Source organism: Somniosus microcephalus, chromosome 27, assembly GCF_052327205.1.
Source record: "Somniosus microcephalus isolate GS21.2 chromosome 27, FLI_Smic_1.0, whole genome shotgun sequence".
Classification (NCBI taxonomy): Eukaryota; Metazoa; Chordata; class Chondrichthyes; order Squaliformes; family Somniosidae; genus Somniosus; species Somniosus microcephalus.
This window is the reverse complement of record NC_141013.1, coordinates 23,139,631-23,155,481: the sequence shown is the minus strand read 5'-3', so window position 1 is coordinate 23,155,481 and position 15,851 is coordinate 23,139,631. Positions and strand designations below refer to the sequence as shown.

Here is a 15,851-nt window from a genome sequence, read left to right as displayed (position 1 = left end):
CAATGTGACCATCTGCGGCCGTGACTTGCAGGACCATGACGCAAACCTCGAAAAATTCCTCCGCACCGCCCAACTCCTAAACCTGACATATAACAAGGAGAAGTGCATATTCCGCACAAACCGCCTCGCCATCCTTGGCTGTGTTGTGGAACACGGAGTCATCGGCCCCGACCCCGACCGGATGCGTCCCCTTATGGAACTTCCACTGCCCCACTGCCTCAAGGCCCTGAAGAGGTGCCTAGGGTTTTTCTCCTATTACGCCCAGTGGGTCCCCTACTATGCGGACAAGGCCCGTCCGCTGATCAAGTCCACCTCTTTTCCCTTGACGGCAGAGGCCCGCTTAGCCTTCCACCGTATCAAGGAGGACATTGCCAAAGCCACCATGCACGCAGTGGACGAATCCATCCCCTTCCAGGTGGAAAGCGACGCGTCCGACTTTGCCCTGGCCGCTACCCTCAATCAGGCGGGGAGACCCGTGGCCTTCTTTTCACGAACCCTCCAAGGCCCGGAGACCAGACACTCCGCTGTTGAGAAGGAGGCCCAGGCGATTGTGGAGGCTGTGCGTCATTGGAGGCACTACCTGGCCGGAAAACGATTTACCCTGCTCACTGACCAGCGTTCAGTTGCTTTTATGTTTAACAACAAGCAGAGGGGCAAAATCAAAAATGACAAGATCTTGAGGTGGAGAATCGAACTTTCCACCTACAACTACGAGATCTTGTACCGGCCCGGGAAGCTAAATGAACCCCCGGATGCGCTATCGCGTGGCACCTGCGCCAGCGCGCAGATCGATAGACTGCGGGCCCTCCACAATGACCTCTGCCACCCGGGGGTCACCAGGTTCTTCCACCTCATCAAGGCCCGCAACCTGCCTTACTCTATTGAGGAGGTCAGGACCATGACCAGGAACTGCCAAGTCTGCGCTGAGTGCAAACCGCACTTTTATAGACCAGACAGGGCCCACCTGATAAAAGCCACTCGCCCCTTCGAGCGCCTGAGCGTCGATTTTAAAGGGCCTCTCCCCTCCTCCGACCGCAATGTGTACTTCCTCAATATTATTGATGAGTACTCCCGTTTCCCGTTCGCCTTCCCCTGCCCGGACATGACCAGTGCCACGGTCATTAAATGTCTGAACAACCTCTTCACCCTGTTCGGCTTCCCCAGCTATATCCATAGCGACCGGGGCTCATCGTTTATGAGCGACGAACTCAGTCAGTACCTGCTAACTAGGGGTATTGCCACAAGCAGGACCACCAGTTACAACCCCCGGGGGAACGGACAGGTGGAAAGAGAAAATGCGACAGTTTGGAAGGCCGTCCTGCTAGCCTTAAAGTCTAGGGGCCTTCCAACCTCCCGCTGGCAGGATGTGCTCCCCGATGCGCTCCACTCTATTCGGTCACTGCTCTGCACGGCCACTAACGCCACCCCTCATGAGAAAATGTTTGTCTTCCCAAGGAAGTCCACATCGGGGACATCGCTACCGCCATGGCTGACGTCCCCAGGGCCGGTCCTACTGAGAAGACACGTGAGGACCCATAAAACGGACCCCCTGGTCGAGAGGGTCGACCTCCTCCACGCCAACCCCCAGTATGCTTACATCGCATACCCGGACGGGCGGGAGGACACAGTCTCCATAAGAGACCTTGCACCCTCGGGGGCCGCAGTAACCCACTACCCACTACCACCCCCCCCCACGATCCGATACCCAGCCCCAGCAGACGGCAGGCCTGGGCCCCGCGACCCGCTCGACATCTACGAGGACGACATGCCTGTGCCACAGCCTACGCTGGACTCGACGCCGGAAGCTTCACTACCCCTGCCGTCGCCACGCCGATCACAGCGGCAGACAAGACCTCCGGAGAGACTCCAATACACTAACTTTTAATACACTTCACCCCGCCGGACTCAATTTTAAACAAGGGGTGAATGTGGTAAACCACTGTTTGTATTCCTGTTTGTATTCCACTGTGTACATGCCTGGACATGCCTCGGCTGACTCCTCCCACAGGTCCTAGTATAAAGGTGACTGCTCCCCAGCCCTTTGTATCCTGGACCGGTCGACCACGCGAGGCAGACCTCCATTCTGTTGTTAATAAAAGCCTTTAGTTACTCTTCTAACTCTCAGTCTTTTATGAGTAATTGATAGCGCATCAGTTAGTACCTCAAACAGATACCGTTTCTACTTTGCCACTAAAGGCCACACTATCAATTCCCCCCAAAAAACTATCAACCTTGTTCCTTTAACCTATAATAAAAAGGTGAGCAATGTCAGTGTTTAGAATGGAGTATTTTTCTACATTGTCGGCATAAAATTCTCAACTATAGTACAGCCATATGTAAAGTAAAGCTTCCTCCAAAGTGCAAACAAACCTTGACTTCAGAAGCAACCCACTACAGCATTGATGTGGATTTTCTGCACTGTCCACATCAGCTGTGCTTACAGTTTTGTTGGGCGAGATTGCTAATTCTTCAAAACAGGATGAGTAACAGAATCTCTCTTCACCTCTGGTTTCAAGGTTCAAATCCAGCCTGGACTGTAAAGGTCATACATGAAAAGGTATCCACGGTGGTCTTAATCCAGTTCCTGGAAATCACAGGTCCACACCAAACTTACACATAATTTGGCATAAATTAGCACAGAGTAGGAATTTTCTCTTTTTAAAAAAAAAAAAAAAAAAAAATTAAATGCTCCTGCTCCCATTTTGTAAACCATTTTCTCCTTGCTCCATAGGCTCTCAAGCAGGTAACTATGAGGCAGCTCTGAAATAGGCATTACAAGGAAGATTTTCCCCTTTGATGCTCCTGGTGGACAGAAAATCACAGGCTGGTGGTACATCATTTCCAATATGTATTCCACTTATGTGTCGGGTACACCAAATTGGACAATGTCCCCTTAAATGTGCTACAACTATTACTATCAAACTCCATGGGGGATAAATTTGGTAGCCTAGCGCCTCCAGTTAGTACCTGCAGATGGCAGAAACGGGGCGCTGATGCAGCAGTGCCGGGGTGAGGCGAATCCAGTGCCGCACAGCAAATCCGGCCTCCCCATGGTGCCACCGGTACGAAGTACCACCAGGGACTTCAACGGCAGGCAGATCGTGATGTCAGTGAGCATGCAACACTCACTGGGCACCCAACCTGGAAAATTCATCGTCACCACTTACCTTAGCACATCGACAGAGCGAGCTGGCGTGCAGCTGCAGGAAGCCGGCTCCAACGATGTTATTTAAAGCCATCAGCATTAATCACTTGCAGCTGTCAGAGCAGGTTAGTTTCAGTGGTTTCTTATCAGTTTCACCCAGTGGAACAGTTTGTATGAGTAATTTCAAGTTTCTTTTGTATCAGCAATCTTCTAGCAAGTGCAAAGTAGCTACACTTATTGCTCAAAGATTCAAACTGCTATACTTGGCAACATTAATGGGGGCTGTACTGGCATGTTACCTCGCCCTCCAGGATCTACGGCGGAGGGAGCGTAGGCAGCGAGAAATACGGGAACATGTGTGCAGAGGGAAGAGGAAGGACATCAGGGCTCTCACCAGGAGGCCTTGCCCTCAGAGGTATTCCAACAGCACTTCTCCTACCTTCAATTAAGCGAGGAGCAGTGTATTAGATGGCGCCACATCACCAAAGTGGTGGTCACAGAACTCTGCCACCTCCTCCAAACAGACCTCCAGCCTCACACCAGGATGACTTAAACCCCAGATCCCCTTTGCTCACCACATGCCCATCATACCATCCTTGTGTATTACAGCATCCTCCTGGGTGCAAAGGTGAAATGAGAGAGGCCACAAAATATTGCAAATGCCATAAATAAATTTATGCATAAACATATCACATTTATTTTAATAACTAATGACCCTTGTGCCTGCCATAGTTGAATATCTGTGATTGTGTGCAAGGCGTGAGATGTGAGTGTTGGTAGGTAGAGATTGTTGGTGGGCGAGTGTTGGGGTGTGGTGCTTTGGGCAGTGTGTGAAGGTTGTGGTACAGATGGTATGTAGCATTTTGATGAAGCATTCAATCACCCTGACCACCCGACTGAGGTGGATCTGCCATGAGCACACCTGCTTCAGTCCTCCAGCTCCTTCTTGTTGTGGCAGCTGCACAGCCAGCAATGCTGAGATTGAGGTGCTGCAGCATCAATGAACCTCCCCTTTAAGTACTGGGAAAAGCCTGTGGCAATGATGAGTTGTGATTAGACTGCACCCGATATTGGTCCACCCTTCTAGTGTAGCGCCACTGAGCTAGTCCTTTAAGACTTGATTTAGCGCTTCAATCATTTCTTTGTGCAGCGAGAATGAATTTTGCGTGCAGTGTAAAGCATTAGTGCCTGGTGCTAATTCTGAAACTTTTCTGAAGATACCGCCCATTCCTGGGCTATAATGAATTTCTAGCCCCATGTTTCTATGATGGTACAATACAAGAAACAATTAACTCTACATTGAGTGTGCCTTTGTAACTTCTAACATTCTAGATTGGTAAGCTGTAGAGAGCAGTAAGGTGTTCAGAAATAGTAAACACCATCATAATCATTTTTAAAATAAAAAATCTTTTCATCCTACAGAAGGAAGGGAAGAAATTGAAGCTTGCAATTTTGAAAAGATATGAGCACTGAAATACAATGCTGAACAAGTGGGCCCAGCAAGGTACTGTGAAAACTGAAATCCATCTAGTCTCTCAACTCGTTCATTTTCGACTTCAAGAAACAGTGGGGTGATTTTTGGCAGCGCATTCAGGCACTAAAGATCCTCCGAGGTGGCCAAGATGGAGTCTTGAACTGAAACACTGGCTTAGCCCGCATGTAGTGCAAGATGCCATCTTGGTAAATGAATTGAAGCCTGCGCTAGGAACGGCTCATTAAGGGGCAGATTGCCACTCAAAATGCCTGCTAGCACTGATTAAGGAGGCTAGTGCTTGTCCCAACATCCTCTCCTAGCAGCAACCAGTTGTTTGGGAGTAAACACGACATTGATATGGATTTCAAGCACTATTTAAAGGGATACTCACCATTTCATGAAAACATCGGGACACTTTCTGGAACATTTGTCAAGACTTCAACACTCTAGCAACATTTAAATTCCCTGAGGACTTCACCTAAGAGTAAGTGCTGTGCGGCTCCACCTTATAGGAGTCACCAGGAGAAAGGGCGTGCTTGGTCAAGGGCATCTTGCTAGGGGTCCCCCTTGGTCTGGACGAGGAATGGAGGACATGAGGCCAGGCAGAGCAGCACTAGCTGCTGCAGGAGAGAGGGACAGGAGGGCGAGGTGGCGTCCTTCCCCCCCCCACGGGTACAGGGCATCCCACATCCTCAACCTCCTCCACCAAGATCTCCAGTGCCGCGTCTGAGAACCTGTCCGCCCTCTCCCTCGGTCCCTGAGCCATCCTGCAACGTGCTGCTGTGCGCCAGCCAGCGCACGCCACACCTTCAGTGGAAGTGGGTGCGAGGAGCCCACATATACTGCTCCACGAAAATTGTGTCTCATCATCACACGAGTGCTAAACCTGCAGATGTCTAGTTTAGCACCTCCAGACAAGTTCAAATTATGGTAATCAGCAATTAGGACCAAAGTTGTGCGCTAAATCCAGACTTTCAAACAGGTGCCTCGCACAGCACTCATTTAGAACCCGTTTTCACCCTTTGGCCAAAATAACCCCCAGTGCATCTGAGCAGGAGAGTTAAATAATGTTTCTTTAAATTATGCAACACTGTAGTTATTTTAGCACCTGAATGCAACATTTCATTATAAATATCTTAGTTACAGAACAGTACTTACTTTGAATAATAAGTGATGTATACACTGTGCATTATCTTCTAGTTCTTTCGTTCTGTCTCTATAAACTTGGTAAGCGCTCCGAGTCAGCATTTGTTTACCAGTATTTCTCATTGCATCAGCTACTCAGAAATGCGGTAAAATGAAAAAGGCCACAAGTCTAATGTTCCCTTATCACCAAGTTTCAACTATTAACTGAAATTGATCTTTCAGTCTTTTTTTCAACCTGCAGCACAGTAAAAATCCTGATTTTTTTTCCCCTCAGTAAAACAGAGAAAAAGGATTAGCGTAAGAGACTCAAACCACCTGCCCTACTGAGAAGAGGAAAAACTTCATCTAGTTAACCCATTACTATACTGTACTAAATATGAAAAATGCTGCAAAGAGCTGCAAGGCAAGTCATTACTTCTAAAATGTAACAAGAAAAACCTGCTTGCAAAACAAAATCAGCAGTTAATAAAAAAACACACGGATCTGCACCAAGTTACTTTGACTCTGCCAAGTGTCCTTGAAATATAATTCATTCACAGATGAGATTCGCAATATTAGTCCCATTTCTGAAGCAACCGTGAAAATAAATTTCCTGCCCTTCTTCCTAATAAAACATTCTTGTAATGCAAGTGCTGGACTACATACAGAATTTGCTTAGGTCTACAGTTATAGAAACAGATTATTCAAACAAATCGCTACTACTGTTCTTAGAGCTACATGATGCACTTAAGCGCGCTAAGACTAACTTCATAATTCTATTCTCAGTGTATAAAGCAAGAATCTCAACTAATGACAAACCAGAGACTTTTGCCACAGCACAAAGAAGCCTACTTCACACCCACAACAGCTGTAGTACGACACCCTGTTCTTCAGTTCAAATTACTTATGCAGGAGGAAATAATGGACTTCAGATTTCAAACTTTTGTCACCTAATCTGACTAGCCATACCAAAATATGAGTACCACCCCAGGCCTTAGGCAAATAAAGTCAAAGTTTATGATAAAGTGGTACTGCCTGATTTGCTGGCATCAGACACCATCTTTTTTAAAGGATTGGTAATTATTGACTAACATTAGCACATGGTAGGTACACAGGAACTGATAAACAGAAACTCCACTGCACTCAGGTACACTAAAGCACCATTGACAAGTCAAGCTTGGGAGAGGGCAAATGTAATAATAGTTATCACTTCAATTCCCAATCAAGAGCCTTCTTAACATAGGCATACATTGGGTTAATAAAGGATTCTGCTACTGAGATGGTTACAATGTGCCAAATCATTATCATTGGCCCAGAAATTGGTGTCGGGGGCTTCCCGCGGGTGCAAGGCCTCGACCTACACTTACCTAGCGCGCCGACAGTTGAAGCCTGGCCCTGCGTGGATTTCCTGTCAGTGGCCCGGTTCAGCTCCCGGCGCGCTGTGCTTGCGTGATCCAGCGGCGTAGTTAGTTCGATGAGCCGGCTGGGATCACGTGAGCACTGGGCAACCAATCGGAGGTTGCAAAAGTTCATTCATGAGTTTGATAGTAAGAACTGTCAAACTCATGAAAACTCCGGGCACCCAAAACAGTACTTAAACTTCAAATAAAAGTTTTTAAAAATCCCACTAATGAAATGAACTATTAATAACTGTAAAAAAAACTATTTTAAACAATTATTCAAATTTTAGAATTTTTTTTTTTTTTTTTAACAAATCGGGTCTAAAAATACACTTACCTTACTGTAAATTCTTAAAAAATAATAAACCTGTGGAAAAAAATGTCTAACTTTAATTAATAGACCACTTACCTTTTAAAACGAAGTCCTTACGTCTGCTTTTTTCACGCGTAAAAACCGGAGGCCTTCACGCACGGACAAAGCTTAAAAAAAGAAGGAATTTCAGCGCGCACGCGCAGACTCCTGCACGCACGCGTTCGACCTCTGAACCCCTTGGTTCAGAGGAAAGGAAATGCCGGTTTTCCGCGCATGCGCTGTGCTAGCTGAAAACCGGCACTTCCATCGGGTCCACGCGTGAGTACCCCGTCCGTACTCACGCATTGGGACCCGAATTACTGGGCCATTGTTTTTTTGCCATTTAGTATAGAAGGGCACACTTCCATAGTAAAAGTTTGAAATTTGATTTACTAAAATACAAATTTGTTGTATTTTATTACAAAATAATATTGAAGTCTAACATTTTTCTATTTTCCTATTTAAAACAAGTACGGCACAAATAAGAATGGATTTGAGTGAAAGCAAGTTGGATCTGGAAAAAATAGGAAAGGTGGAAGAGAGGGAAGTAGTTTGGTGTTACCTCTTGTTCTCGTTCATAATCTTCTCTGTCGTACTCTTCCTCCTCCTCCTCATGTTGGGTTGGCAAAGCCGCGCTGTCAAAGTCCATGGACATCTTCAGAAGATTTAGAGAAACAAACCTAACCGAGAAAAGCAAGAAACTTGCAACTCCTTTGTTTAAAATTCAAACCACTAAATTAAATCACTGACTTACAGACTTCCATGAAACAATTTCAAGTTTTAAAACTATGATAATATTAACATTTTGATTTGATTATTACTTTAACATTGTAAAATGCTGCATATTGATACAGAATATAGATATTTGGGCTTCAATTGTGTCCCTGAACTCCTTTGCAGAAAGGGTGCAAACAACATAAATTTGTCAGTGCAAAGTGGTTTTGGCTTCATGATATTTATGTAGTGTAAACCAGGTGTTAAGACCCAAGTGGACTTCAAAATGAAGTGGAGTGAAACTCCATTTGAATCTCTCGAATCAGGTTTCCAACCCTTTCACAACTGCCGAAGTTGACATGGTTAACATTATCCTCCTCCAGAGCCTCTCCTCCATTGTCCAGTTTGTTCATAGGCCCTCGCTTGGTTCCACTCTTGCCTATCCAATCGTAACCAGAGCATCTTCACAATAGCTTTTCCTACAGTCACACCATCACTGAAGCAGTCTCCCAAAGAATCCATCATTGCCATCCACCCAATCTTCCTCATCTAGATACTTCTCCATGGCGACATAATCTGCAGACACGAGGTCAGCATGACAACATCTAGATCTCCACCACCCCTTTCAGCCCTTCCGCTGCTTCTGTCCGCTGTGCTGTTAGACATTGTCTGAAATTCAGTCTTGGATAAGCTGCAATTTCTTTCAGCTAAGCATTGGGAAGACTGAAGCCATCATCTTTGGCCCCCAAACACAAATTCTGTACCCTCATTACCGACTCCATTCCGAACCACCATCTCAAGCTGACCCAGACTGCTCACAAGCTCAGCTTCCTGTTCGACCTTGAAATGGGCTTCTGCCCCAATAGCCTCTCCATCACAAAGACTACCTACTTCCACCTCTATCATTGCCCACCTGCAGCCCTATCTCAGCCCATGTGCCACTGAATCCCTCATCCATGCTTTGGTCACCTCCAGACACGATCACTCTAATGCTCTCCTGGCCAGCCTCCTATGCTCCACCCTCCGTAAACCTCAGCTCATCTAAAACTCTGTTGCCCATATCCTATCCTGCACCTAGCCCCACTCGTTGTCTAACCCTGTTCTCACTGTCCTACATTAGCTCCAGGTCCACCAACGCCTCAAATTTAAAATTCTCATCCTCGAGTTTAAATCTCTCTATGGCCTCACCGCCCTATCTCTATAACCTTCCCCAACATTGGAACCGCTATCAACACATTCTGTTACTCTGACTCAGCTATATAAATCCAAATAATTGTTATTGAGTCTCGCTTCACTTCACACTGGTGTCAGATTGCACGCTGACACAGAAATCAAGCTGCATTTATAGCGCAACTGCCGCAAAATCAAACAACGTCACACTGATGTGGTAGTTACAGTCTTAGTTATAGTGTAACTGCATACATAGATTCTGTCACCAGAGGTATAACTATCATTCCAAGCTTAAATCTTTTAACCACCGAAGTAAATACAGTTTTTGATTTAAAACATGACAATTAATTGTTATTTAGATGAACAGGGTACAAAGGCTTTGGTTTGTGCCAAAATGCTAAACACGGTGATCAGCAGCCAAATATAGAACAATCACCTGTAGCCTAGCCAAATATATGCAGGCCTTTTTTAGTCAACGCTCATTATTATTGCCCTGCCAGAAGGATACAGTATCAGATTGTTTCAAGCTGAATAGATGAAATTATTTCTTCATAAATTTCTAAGAAATAATTGTTACCAAAGTAATGATTTCATCAAGTAGCTCAAAAATCATACCTGACAATTTTTATAATTACCATCAGAACTGCAAGAGGAGTTTAAAATGGATGTCTAGAGGTGACTAAAGTAGTGGTCAGGGGAATGTCTATGGATGTTATTTATATGGACTTCCAGAAGGCATTTGGAGAGAGTCTCTTATGTGGGACTTTAAACGAAGGTAGAAGCCCACGGAATGGAGGGCAAATTATTGACCTGGTTAGGAAATTGCTGAGCGGCAGGAGACAGGCAGTAGGGATAATGGGCAGGTACTCAAATTGGCAGGAGGTGACTAGTGGTGTCCTGCAAGGATCGATGTTGGGGCCTCAACTATGCACAGTATTTATTAACGACTTAGATGACATAGAAAGTCATATATCCAAATTTGCTGATGACACAAAGATAGGTGAAACTGGAAGCAGTGTAGATGGAAGCATAAAATTACAAAGGGCGACAGATTAAGTGAATGGGCAAAACTGCGGCAAATGGATTTCAATGTAGGAAAATGCGAGGTTATCCACTTTGGACCTAAAAAGGATAGAACAAGGTACTTTCTAAATGGCGAAAGGCTAAAAATAGCGGCGGTCCAAAGAGACTTGGGGGTCCAGGTGCATAGATCATTAAAATGTCATGAACAGGTACAAAAAATAATCAAAAAGGCTAATGGGGTGCTGGCCTTGAAATCTAGAGGACTAAAATACAATGGAGTAGAAGTTATGCTGCAGCTATACAAATCCATGGTTAGACCACACCTGGAGTACTGGGAGCAGTTCTGGGCACCACACCTTAGGAAGGATAGACTGGCCTTGGAGGGGGTGCAGCGTAGGTTTACCAGAATGATACCCGGACTCCAAGGGTTAAACTACGAGGAGAGATTACACAAATTAGGGTTGTATTTCCTAGAATTTAGAAGGTTAAGGAGTGATCTGATCGAAGTTTTCAAGATATTAAGGGGAATGGATAGGGTAGATAGAGAGAAACTATTTCCGCTGTTTGGGGATTCTAGGATTAGGGGGCATAGTCTAAAAATTAGAGTTAGACCTTTCAGGAGTGAAATTAGGAAACACTTCGACACACAAAGGGTGGTAGAAGTTTGGAACTCTCGTCCACAAACCGCAATTGATGCTAGATCAATTGTTAATTTTCAATCGGAGATTGATAGCTTTCTGTTAACCAAAGGTATTAAGGGATATGGGCCAAAGGCAGGTATATGGAGTTAGGTCACAGATCAGCCATGATCTCATTGAATGGTGGAGCAGGCTCGAGGGGCTGAATAGCCTACTCCTGTTCCTATGTCTACTTTTCACTGTTTCAGAGTAGCTTTTAAGAAGTCTTTATATCTCTTTTGCTGACCACCACAAAATAGCTTCCCAGGTGTCAATGCGCCATAAAAGATCTTCTTCAGGATTTGTTCATCAGACATTCACACCACATGACCTGACCATTGCAGCCATACCTCCATGATCAGAGCATCGATGCTTGGCATGACAGCTTTAGGGACTTCAGTGTCAGGGATTTTGTCTTGCCATTTGATAAGAACATAAGAAATAGGAGCAGGAGTAGGCCATTCGGTCTCGCAAGCCTGCTCCGCCATTCAATAAGATCATGGCTGATTTTCTACCTTAACTCCACTTTCCTGCCCGATCCCCATATACCTCGATTCCCTTAGCATCCAAAAAAATCTATCAATCTTTGTCTTGAATTTACTCAACGACTGAGCAGCCACAGCTCTCTGGGGTAGAGAATTTCAAAAATTCACAACCCTTTTGAGTGAAGAAATTTCCCCTCATCTCAGTCCTAAATGGCTGACCCCTTATTCTGAGACTGTGACCCCCTAGTTCTAGACTCCCCAGCTAGGGGAAACATCCTCCCAGCATCTACCCTGTTAAACTACTTAAGAATGTTCTATGTTTCAATGAGATCACCTCTTATTCTTCTAAACTCTACAGAATATAGGCCTAGTCTACTCAATCTCTCCTCATAGGACAATCCCCTCATCCCAGGAACCAGTCTAGTGAACCTTTGTTGCACTCCCTTCTAAGGCAAGTATATCCTTCCTTAGGTAAGGAGATCAAAACTGTACACAGTACTCTAGATGTGGTCTCACCAAGGCTGTATATAATTATATTAAGACTTCTTTACTCTTATAATCCAATCCCTTTGTAATAAAGGTTAACATACAATTTGCTTTCCTATTTGCATGCTGTACCTGCATGTTAACTTTCTGGGATTCGTGTACAAGGGCACCCAGGTCCCTCTGAATACTAATATTTCCCACTCTCTCACCATTTAAAAAATATTCTGCTTTTTTATTTTTCCTACCAAAGTGGCTAACTTCACACTTCTCCACCTTGTACCCAATCTGCCATGTTCTTGCCCACTCACTTAACCTGTCTATATCCCTTTGCAGCCCTCTGTGTCCTCCTCGCAGCTTACTTTCCCACCTAACTTTGTATCATCAGCAAACGTGGATACATTACACTCAGTCCTCTCATCTAAGTTATTGATTTAGATTGCAAGTAGCTGAGGCCCAAGCACTGATCCGTGCGGTACCCCACTAGTTACATACAGCCTGCCACCACGAAAATGACCGGGAGGTCTCAGGCAGCTTAGGTGACAGTGATTCAATGTTTTAATGTGGTGCGAATATGTTATCCAAGTTTCATAGGCATAAAGCAGGGCCATCAGAACAGCAGCTGAGCTTGGTCTGCAGGCTGATGCATCTCTTGTTCCAGAGACACTCCGAGTTATAATGCCCATGAATCCACATCCTTCCCTTTAATTTTCTGAACATTTACTACTTAAACTACTCAAATCATGGCAAACCATAATCATACAGCTGACTATAACCTGCATAGTGCATTGCTGCCAGAACAGCACCTGCCTGAGGGGACACCACGGTGTTCCAGCAAAATAACACCAGACAATGCTACTCCACTCACTGGCCACAATTTGATCACAATAGAATCGTTCTTGCACCAGCAATGGTCATCCTTGAAAATTCAGTAGAGAGAGACATACATCTAAATAGCTTACATTTTAAAACCATAATGACAGACAGCTGCTGCAAATGAATGACACCTTGGGTCTGTGCCCACAGCTATGCCATTAGCCTCTGCAAGTGCATCAAATGGCGGTCGACTACCAGAATATTTATAAATTTGAACCCAAGTGAACAAACAACTCGGAACCTGATCAGATTTTTAAAAAAACTAATAAATATCAGTAGATGAAACAGAATGAATCTCTATGCAATGAAATGGCAACCAGATTGATGATGAGCACGGCTTCAAATAATAACCACTTATTTTTAGCTGATATAAGGAGGGGACCGTGATGATGTTGGATCGTTTTGAGACAGACAGGTTGGCAGACAGGAAGCAAAGAGTTGGAATAAACGGGTCTTTTTCCCCCGAGTGGCAGGCAGCGACTCGTGGGGTACCGCAGGGATCGGTCCTAGGACCCCAGCTATTCACAATATATATATAAATGATCTAGACGAGGGAACTAGATGTAATATCTCCAAGTTTGCAGACGACACAAAGCTGGGTGGGCGTGTCTGCTGTGAGGAGGATGCAGAGAAACTCCAGTATGATTTGGACAGGTTGGGTGATTGGGCAGAAGCATGGCAGATGCAGTATAATGTGGATAAATGCAAGGTTATCCACTTTGGTGGCAAAAACAGGAAGGCAGATTATCTGAACGGCAATAGATTGGGAGAAGGGGAAGTGCAACGAGACCTGGGTGTCCTTGTGCACCAGTCGCTGAAGGTAAGCATGCAGGTGCAGCAGGCGGTTAAGAAAGCAAATGGTATGTTGGCCTTCGTAGCAAGAGGGTTCGAGTACAGGAGCAAAGATGTCTTGCTGCAGTTGTACAGGGCCTTGGTGAGACCACACCTTGAGTATTGTGTGCAGTTACTTATCTGAGGAAGGATGCTCTTGCCATGGAGGGAGTGCAGTGAAGATTCACCAGACTGATACCTGGGATGGCAGGAATGACATATGAGGAGAGATTGGGTCGATTGGGCTTGTACTCGCTGGAGTTTAGAAGAATGAGAGGGGATCTCATTGAAACTTATAAAATTCTGACAGGACTGGACAGACTAGATGCAGGAAGGATGTTCCCGATGGTCGGGGAGTCCAGAACCAGGGGTCACAGTCTAAAGATAAGGGGTAAGCCATTTAGGACAGAGATGAGGAGGAATTTCTTCACCCAGAGAGTGGTGAACCTCTGGAATTCTCTACCACAGAAGGCAGTGGAGGCCGATTCATTAAATATATTCAAGAAGGAGTTAGATATATTTCTTAAGACTAAAGGGATCAAGGGATTTGGGGAGAAAGCAGGGACAGGGTACTAAGTTTGGATGATCAGCCATGATCTCATTGAATGGCGGAGCAGACTCGAGGGGCCGAATGGCATACTCCTGCTCCTATCTTCTATGTTTCTATGTTTCTATCAAATGACGGTTGATTACCAGAATATTTATAAATTTGAACCCAAGTGAACAAACAACTCGGAACCTGATCAGATGTATTAGTAGTTTTTTTTAAATATCAGTAGATGAAACAGAATGAATCTCTATGCAATGAAATGGCAACCAGATTGATGATGAGCACGGCTTCAAATAATAACCACTTCTTTTTAGCTGATATAAGGAGGGGACCGTGATGATGTTGGATCGTTTGGAGAAGCTGGTCTCAGCCGTCGGCTTCGTTTCCGACAGCATCAAAAAAAAACACAAAATAACTGAAACTTACCAAATGTTAAAGTCAACACCGGAACTTGCGACCTTTTCATACTGGTATTTAAATGGGTGTCCAGGTGACCAGATTATATATCAGCAAGTATAATGGCCTCCGCTGACAGCAGCTTATTCTTTGGTCCCATTACTCCTCCAGCAGCGACCGCCATAGTAACAACAACCGCCGCCGCCGGCTCAACCGAACCTGCTGGGCGTCACTGGGGGGGCGACGTTTTCTGATTGACATCCAAGGCAGCCATTGAGGCGGCAGGACCGGGATTTTTTGAATGACGAGACCCTCCAGTCAGAGCGCAGAAGGCGGGACCTCCGGCGGCGGGTTGGGTTGCGCCGCAGGGGCCCGGGAAATGGTTTTTTTTACAAACCTGGCGCTCGAGCGCCGCGAAGCCGAGCGGGAAGAGCTGCGGCCGCCCATTGGCTGAAGTGGCGTCACCTGATTCCTGCCGCGTGCTGTCACTGGCCAACCGCCGGCCGGCGCTACGGATGATTGACAGGAGGCGGCTGCTTGAAAGGGCTCGGCAGTGCACCAGCAAATAGCCGGAGCTGAGGCTTCAATTCAATTTATTTGTCCTATATATATGCAGCAAACGTGTGTACTGTACAATGAAATGTTGATTTTTATGAGTCCTCCCAACATTGGAATAAATATGGCATAGCAATGATAAAAATACTAATAGAAATACAGTAATAATAAATAAAACAACAGTAATAAATAATAATAATTTATTCGTTCATGAGTTTTATGTGTAATACCCACTGGAAATGTTATGTACGCTAAGTATGGTTATCAATCTTTAACTTAGACACTATTATCATTGTTATAAATCCCTGGGTTAAAGTTGCCCATGTGAAGGTACGGCAAGAACTTTTAAGGACACAATGTGACTAAGAGCAGACTTTCCATAATTCTGCACCAGTATCAACTGTTGCAGACAGTGAGGCTGCGCAGTCTCCAGGCAGAAACCCCAGGAGGAAGGGGTGGAGTCGGGTTTTTCGAGCAGGAAACGCGAGCGACTGGAAGAAAAGAGGGCAGGAGCTCTGAAAAGAGGGCTCAGGAGGCAAATGGCTGCCGCATCCCGTCCCGGGCTTCCAAACTCGGCCGCCGCCCTTCGTATTAG

The 15,851-nt window shown here is 45.3% G+C and overlaps 1 protein-coding gene across 1 annotated transcript in view; it reads right to left on the bottom strand.

Annotated features, from left to right (window-relative positions):
- Positions 1 to 15,033, bottom strand: part of cep152 (centrosomal protein 152) — a 73,443-nt gene extending 58,410 nt beyond the window's left edge. The window contains exons 1-2 of the mRNA XM_085968692.1: positions 14,732 to 15,033; positions 8,059 to 8,176 (exon numbers count right to left, since the gene is read on the bottom strand). Of these exons, the coding sequence (XP_085824818.1) occupies positions 8,059 to 8,151 (93 nt within the window). The 5' untranslated portion in view covers positions 8,152 to 8,176; positions 14,732 to 15,033. The remainder of the gene's footprint in view (positions 1 to 8,058; positions 8,177 to 14,731) is intronic.
- Positions 15,034 to 15,851: the final 818 nt, after the last annotated feature.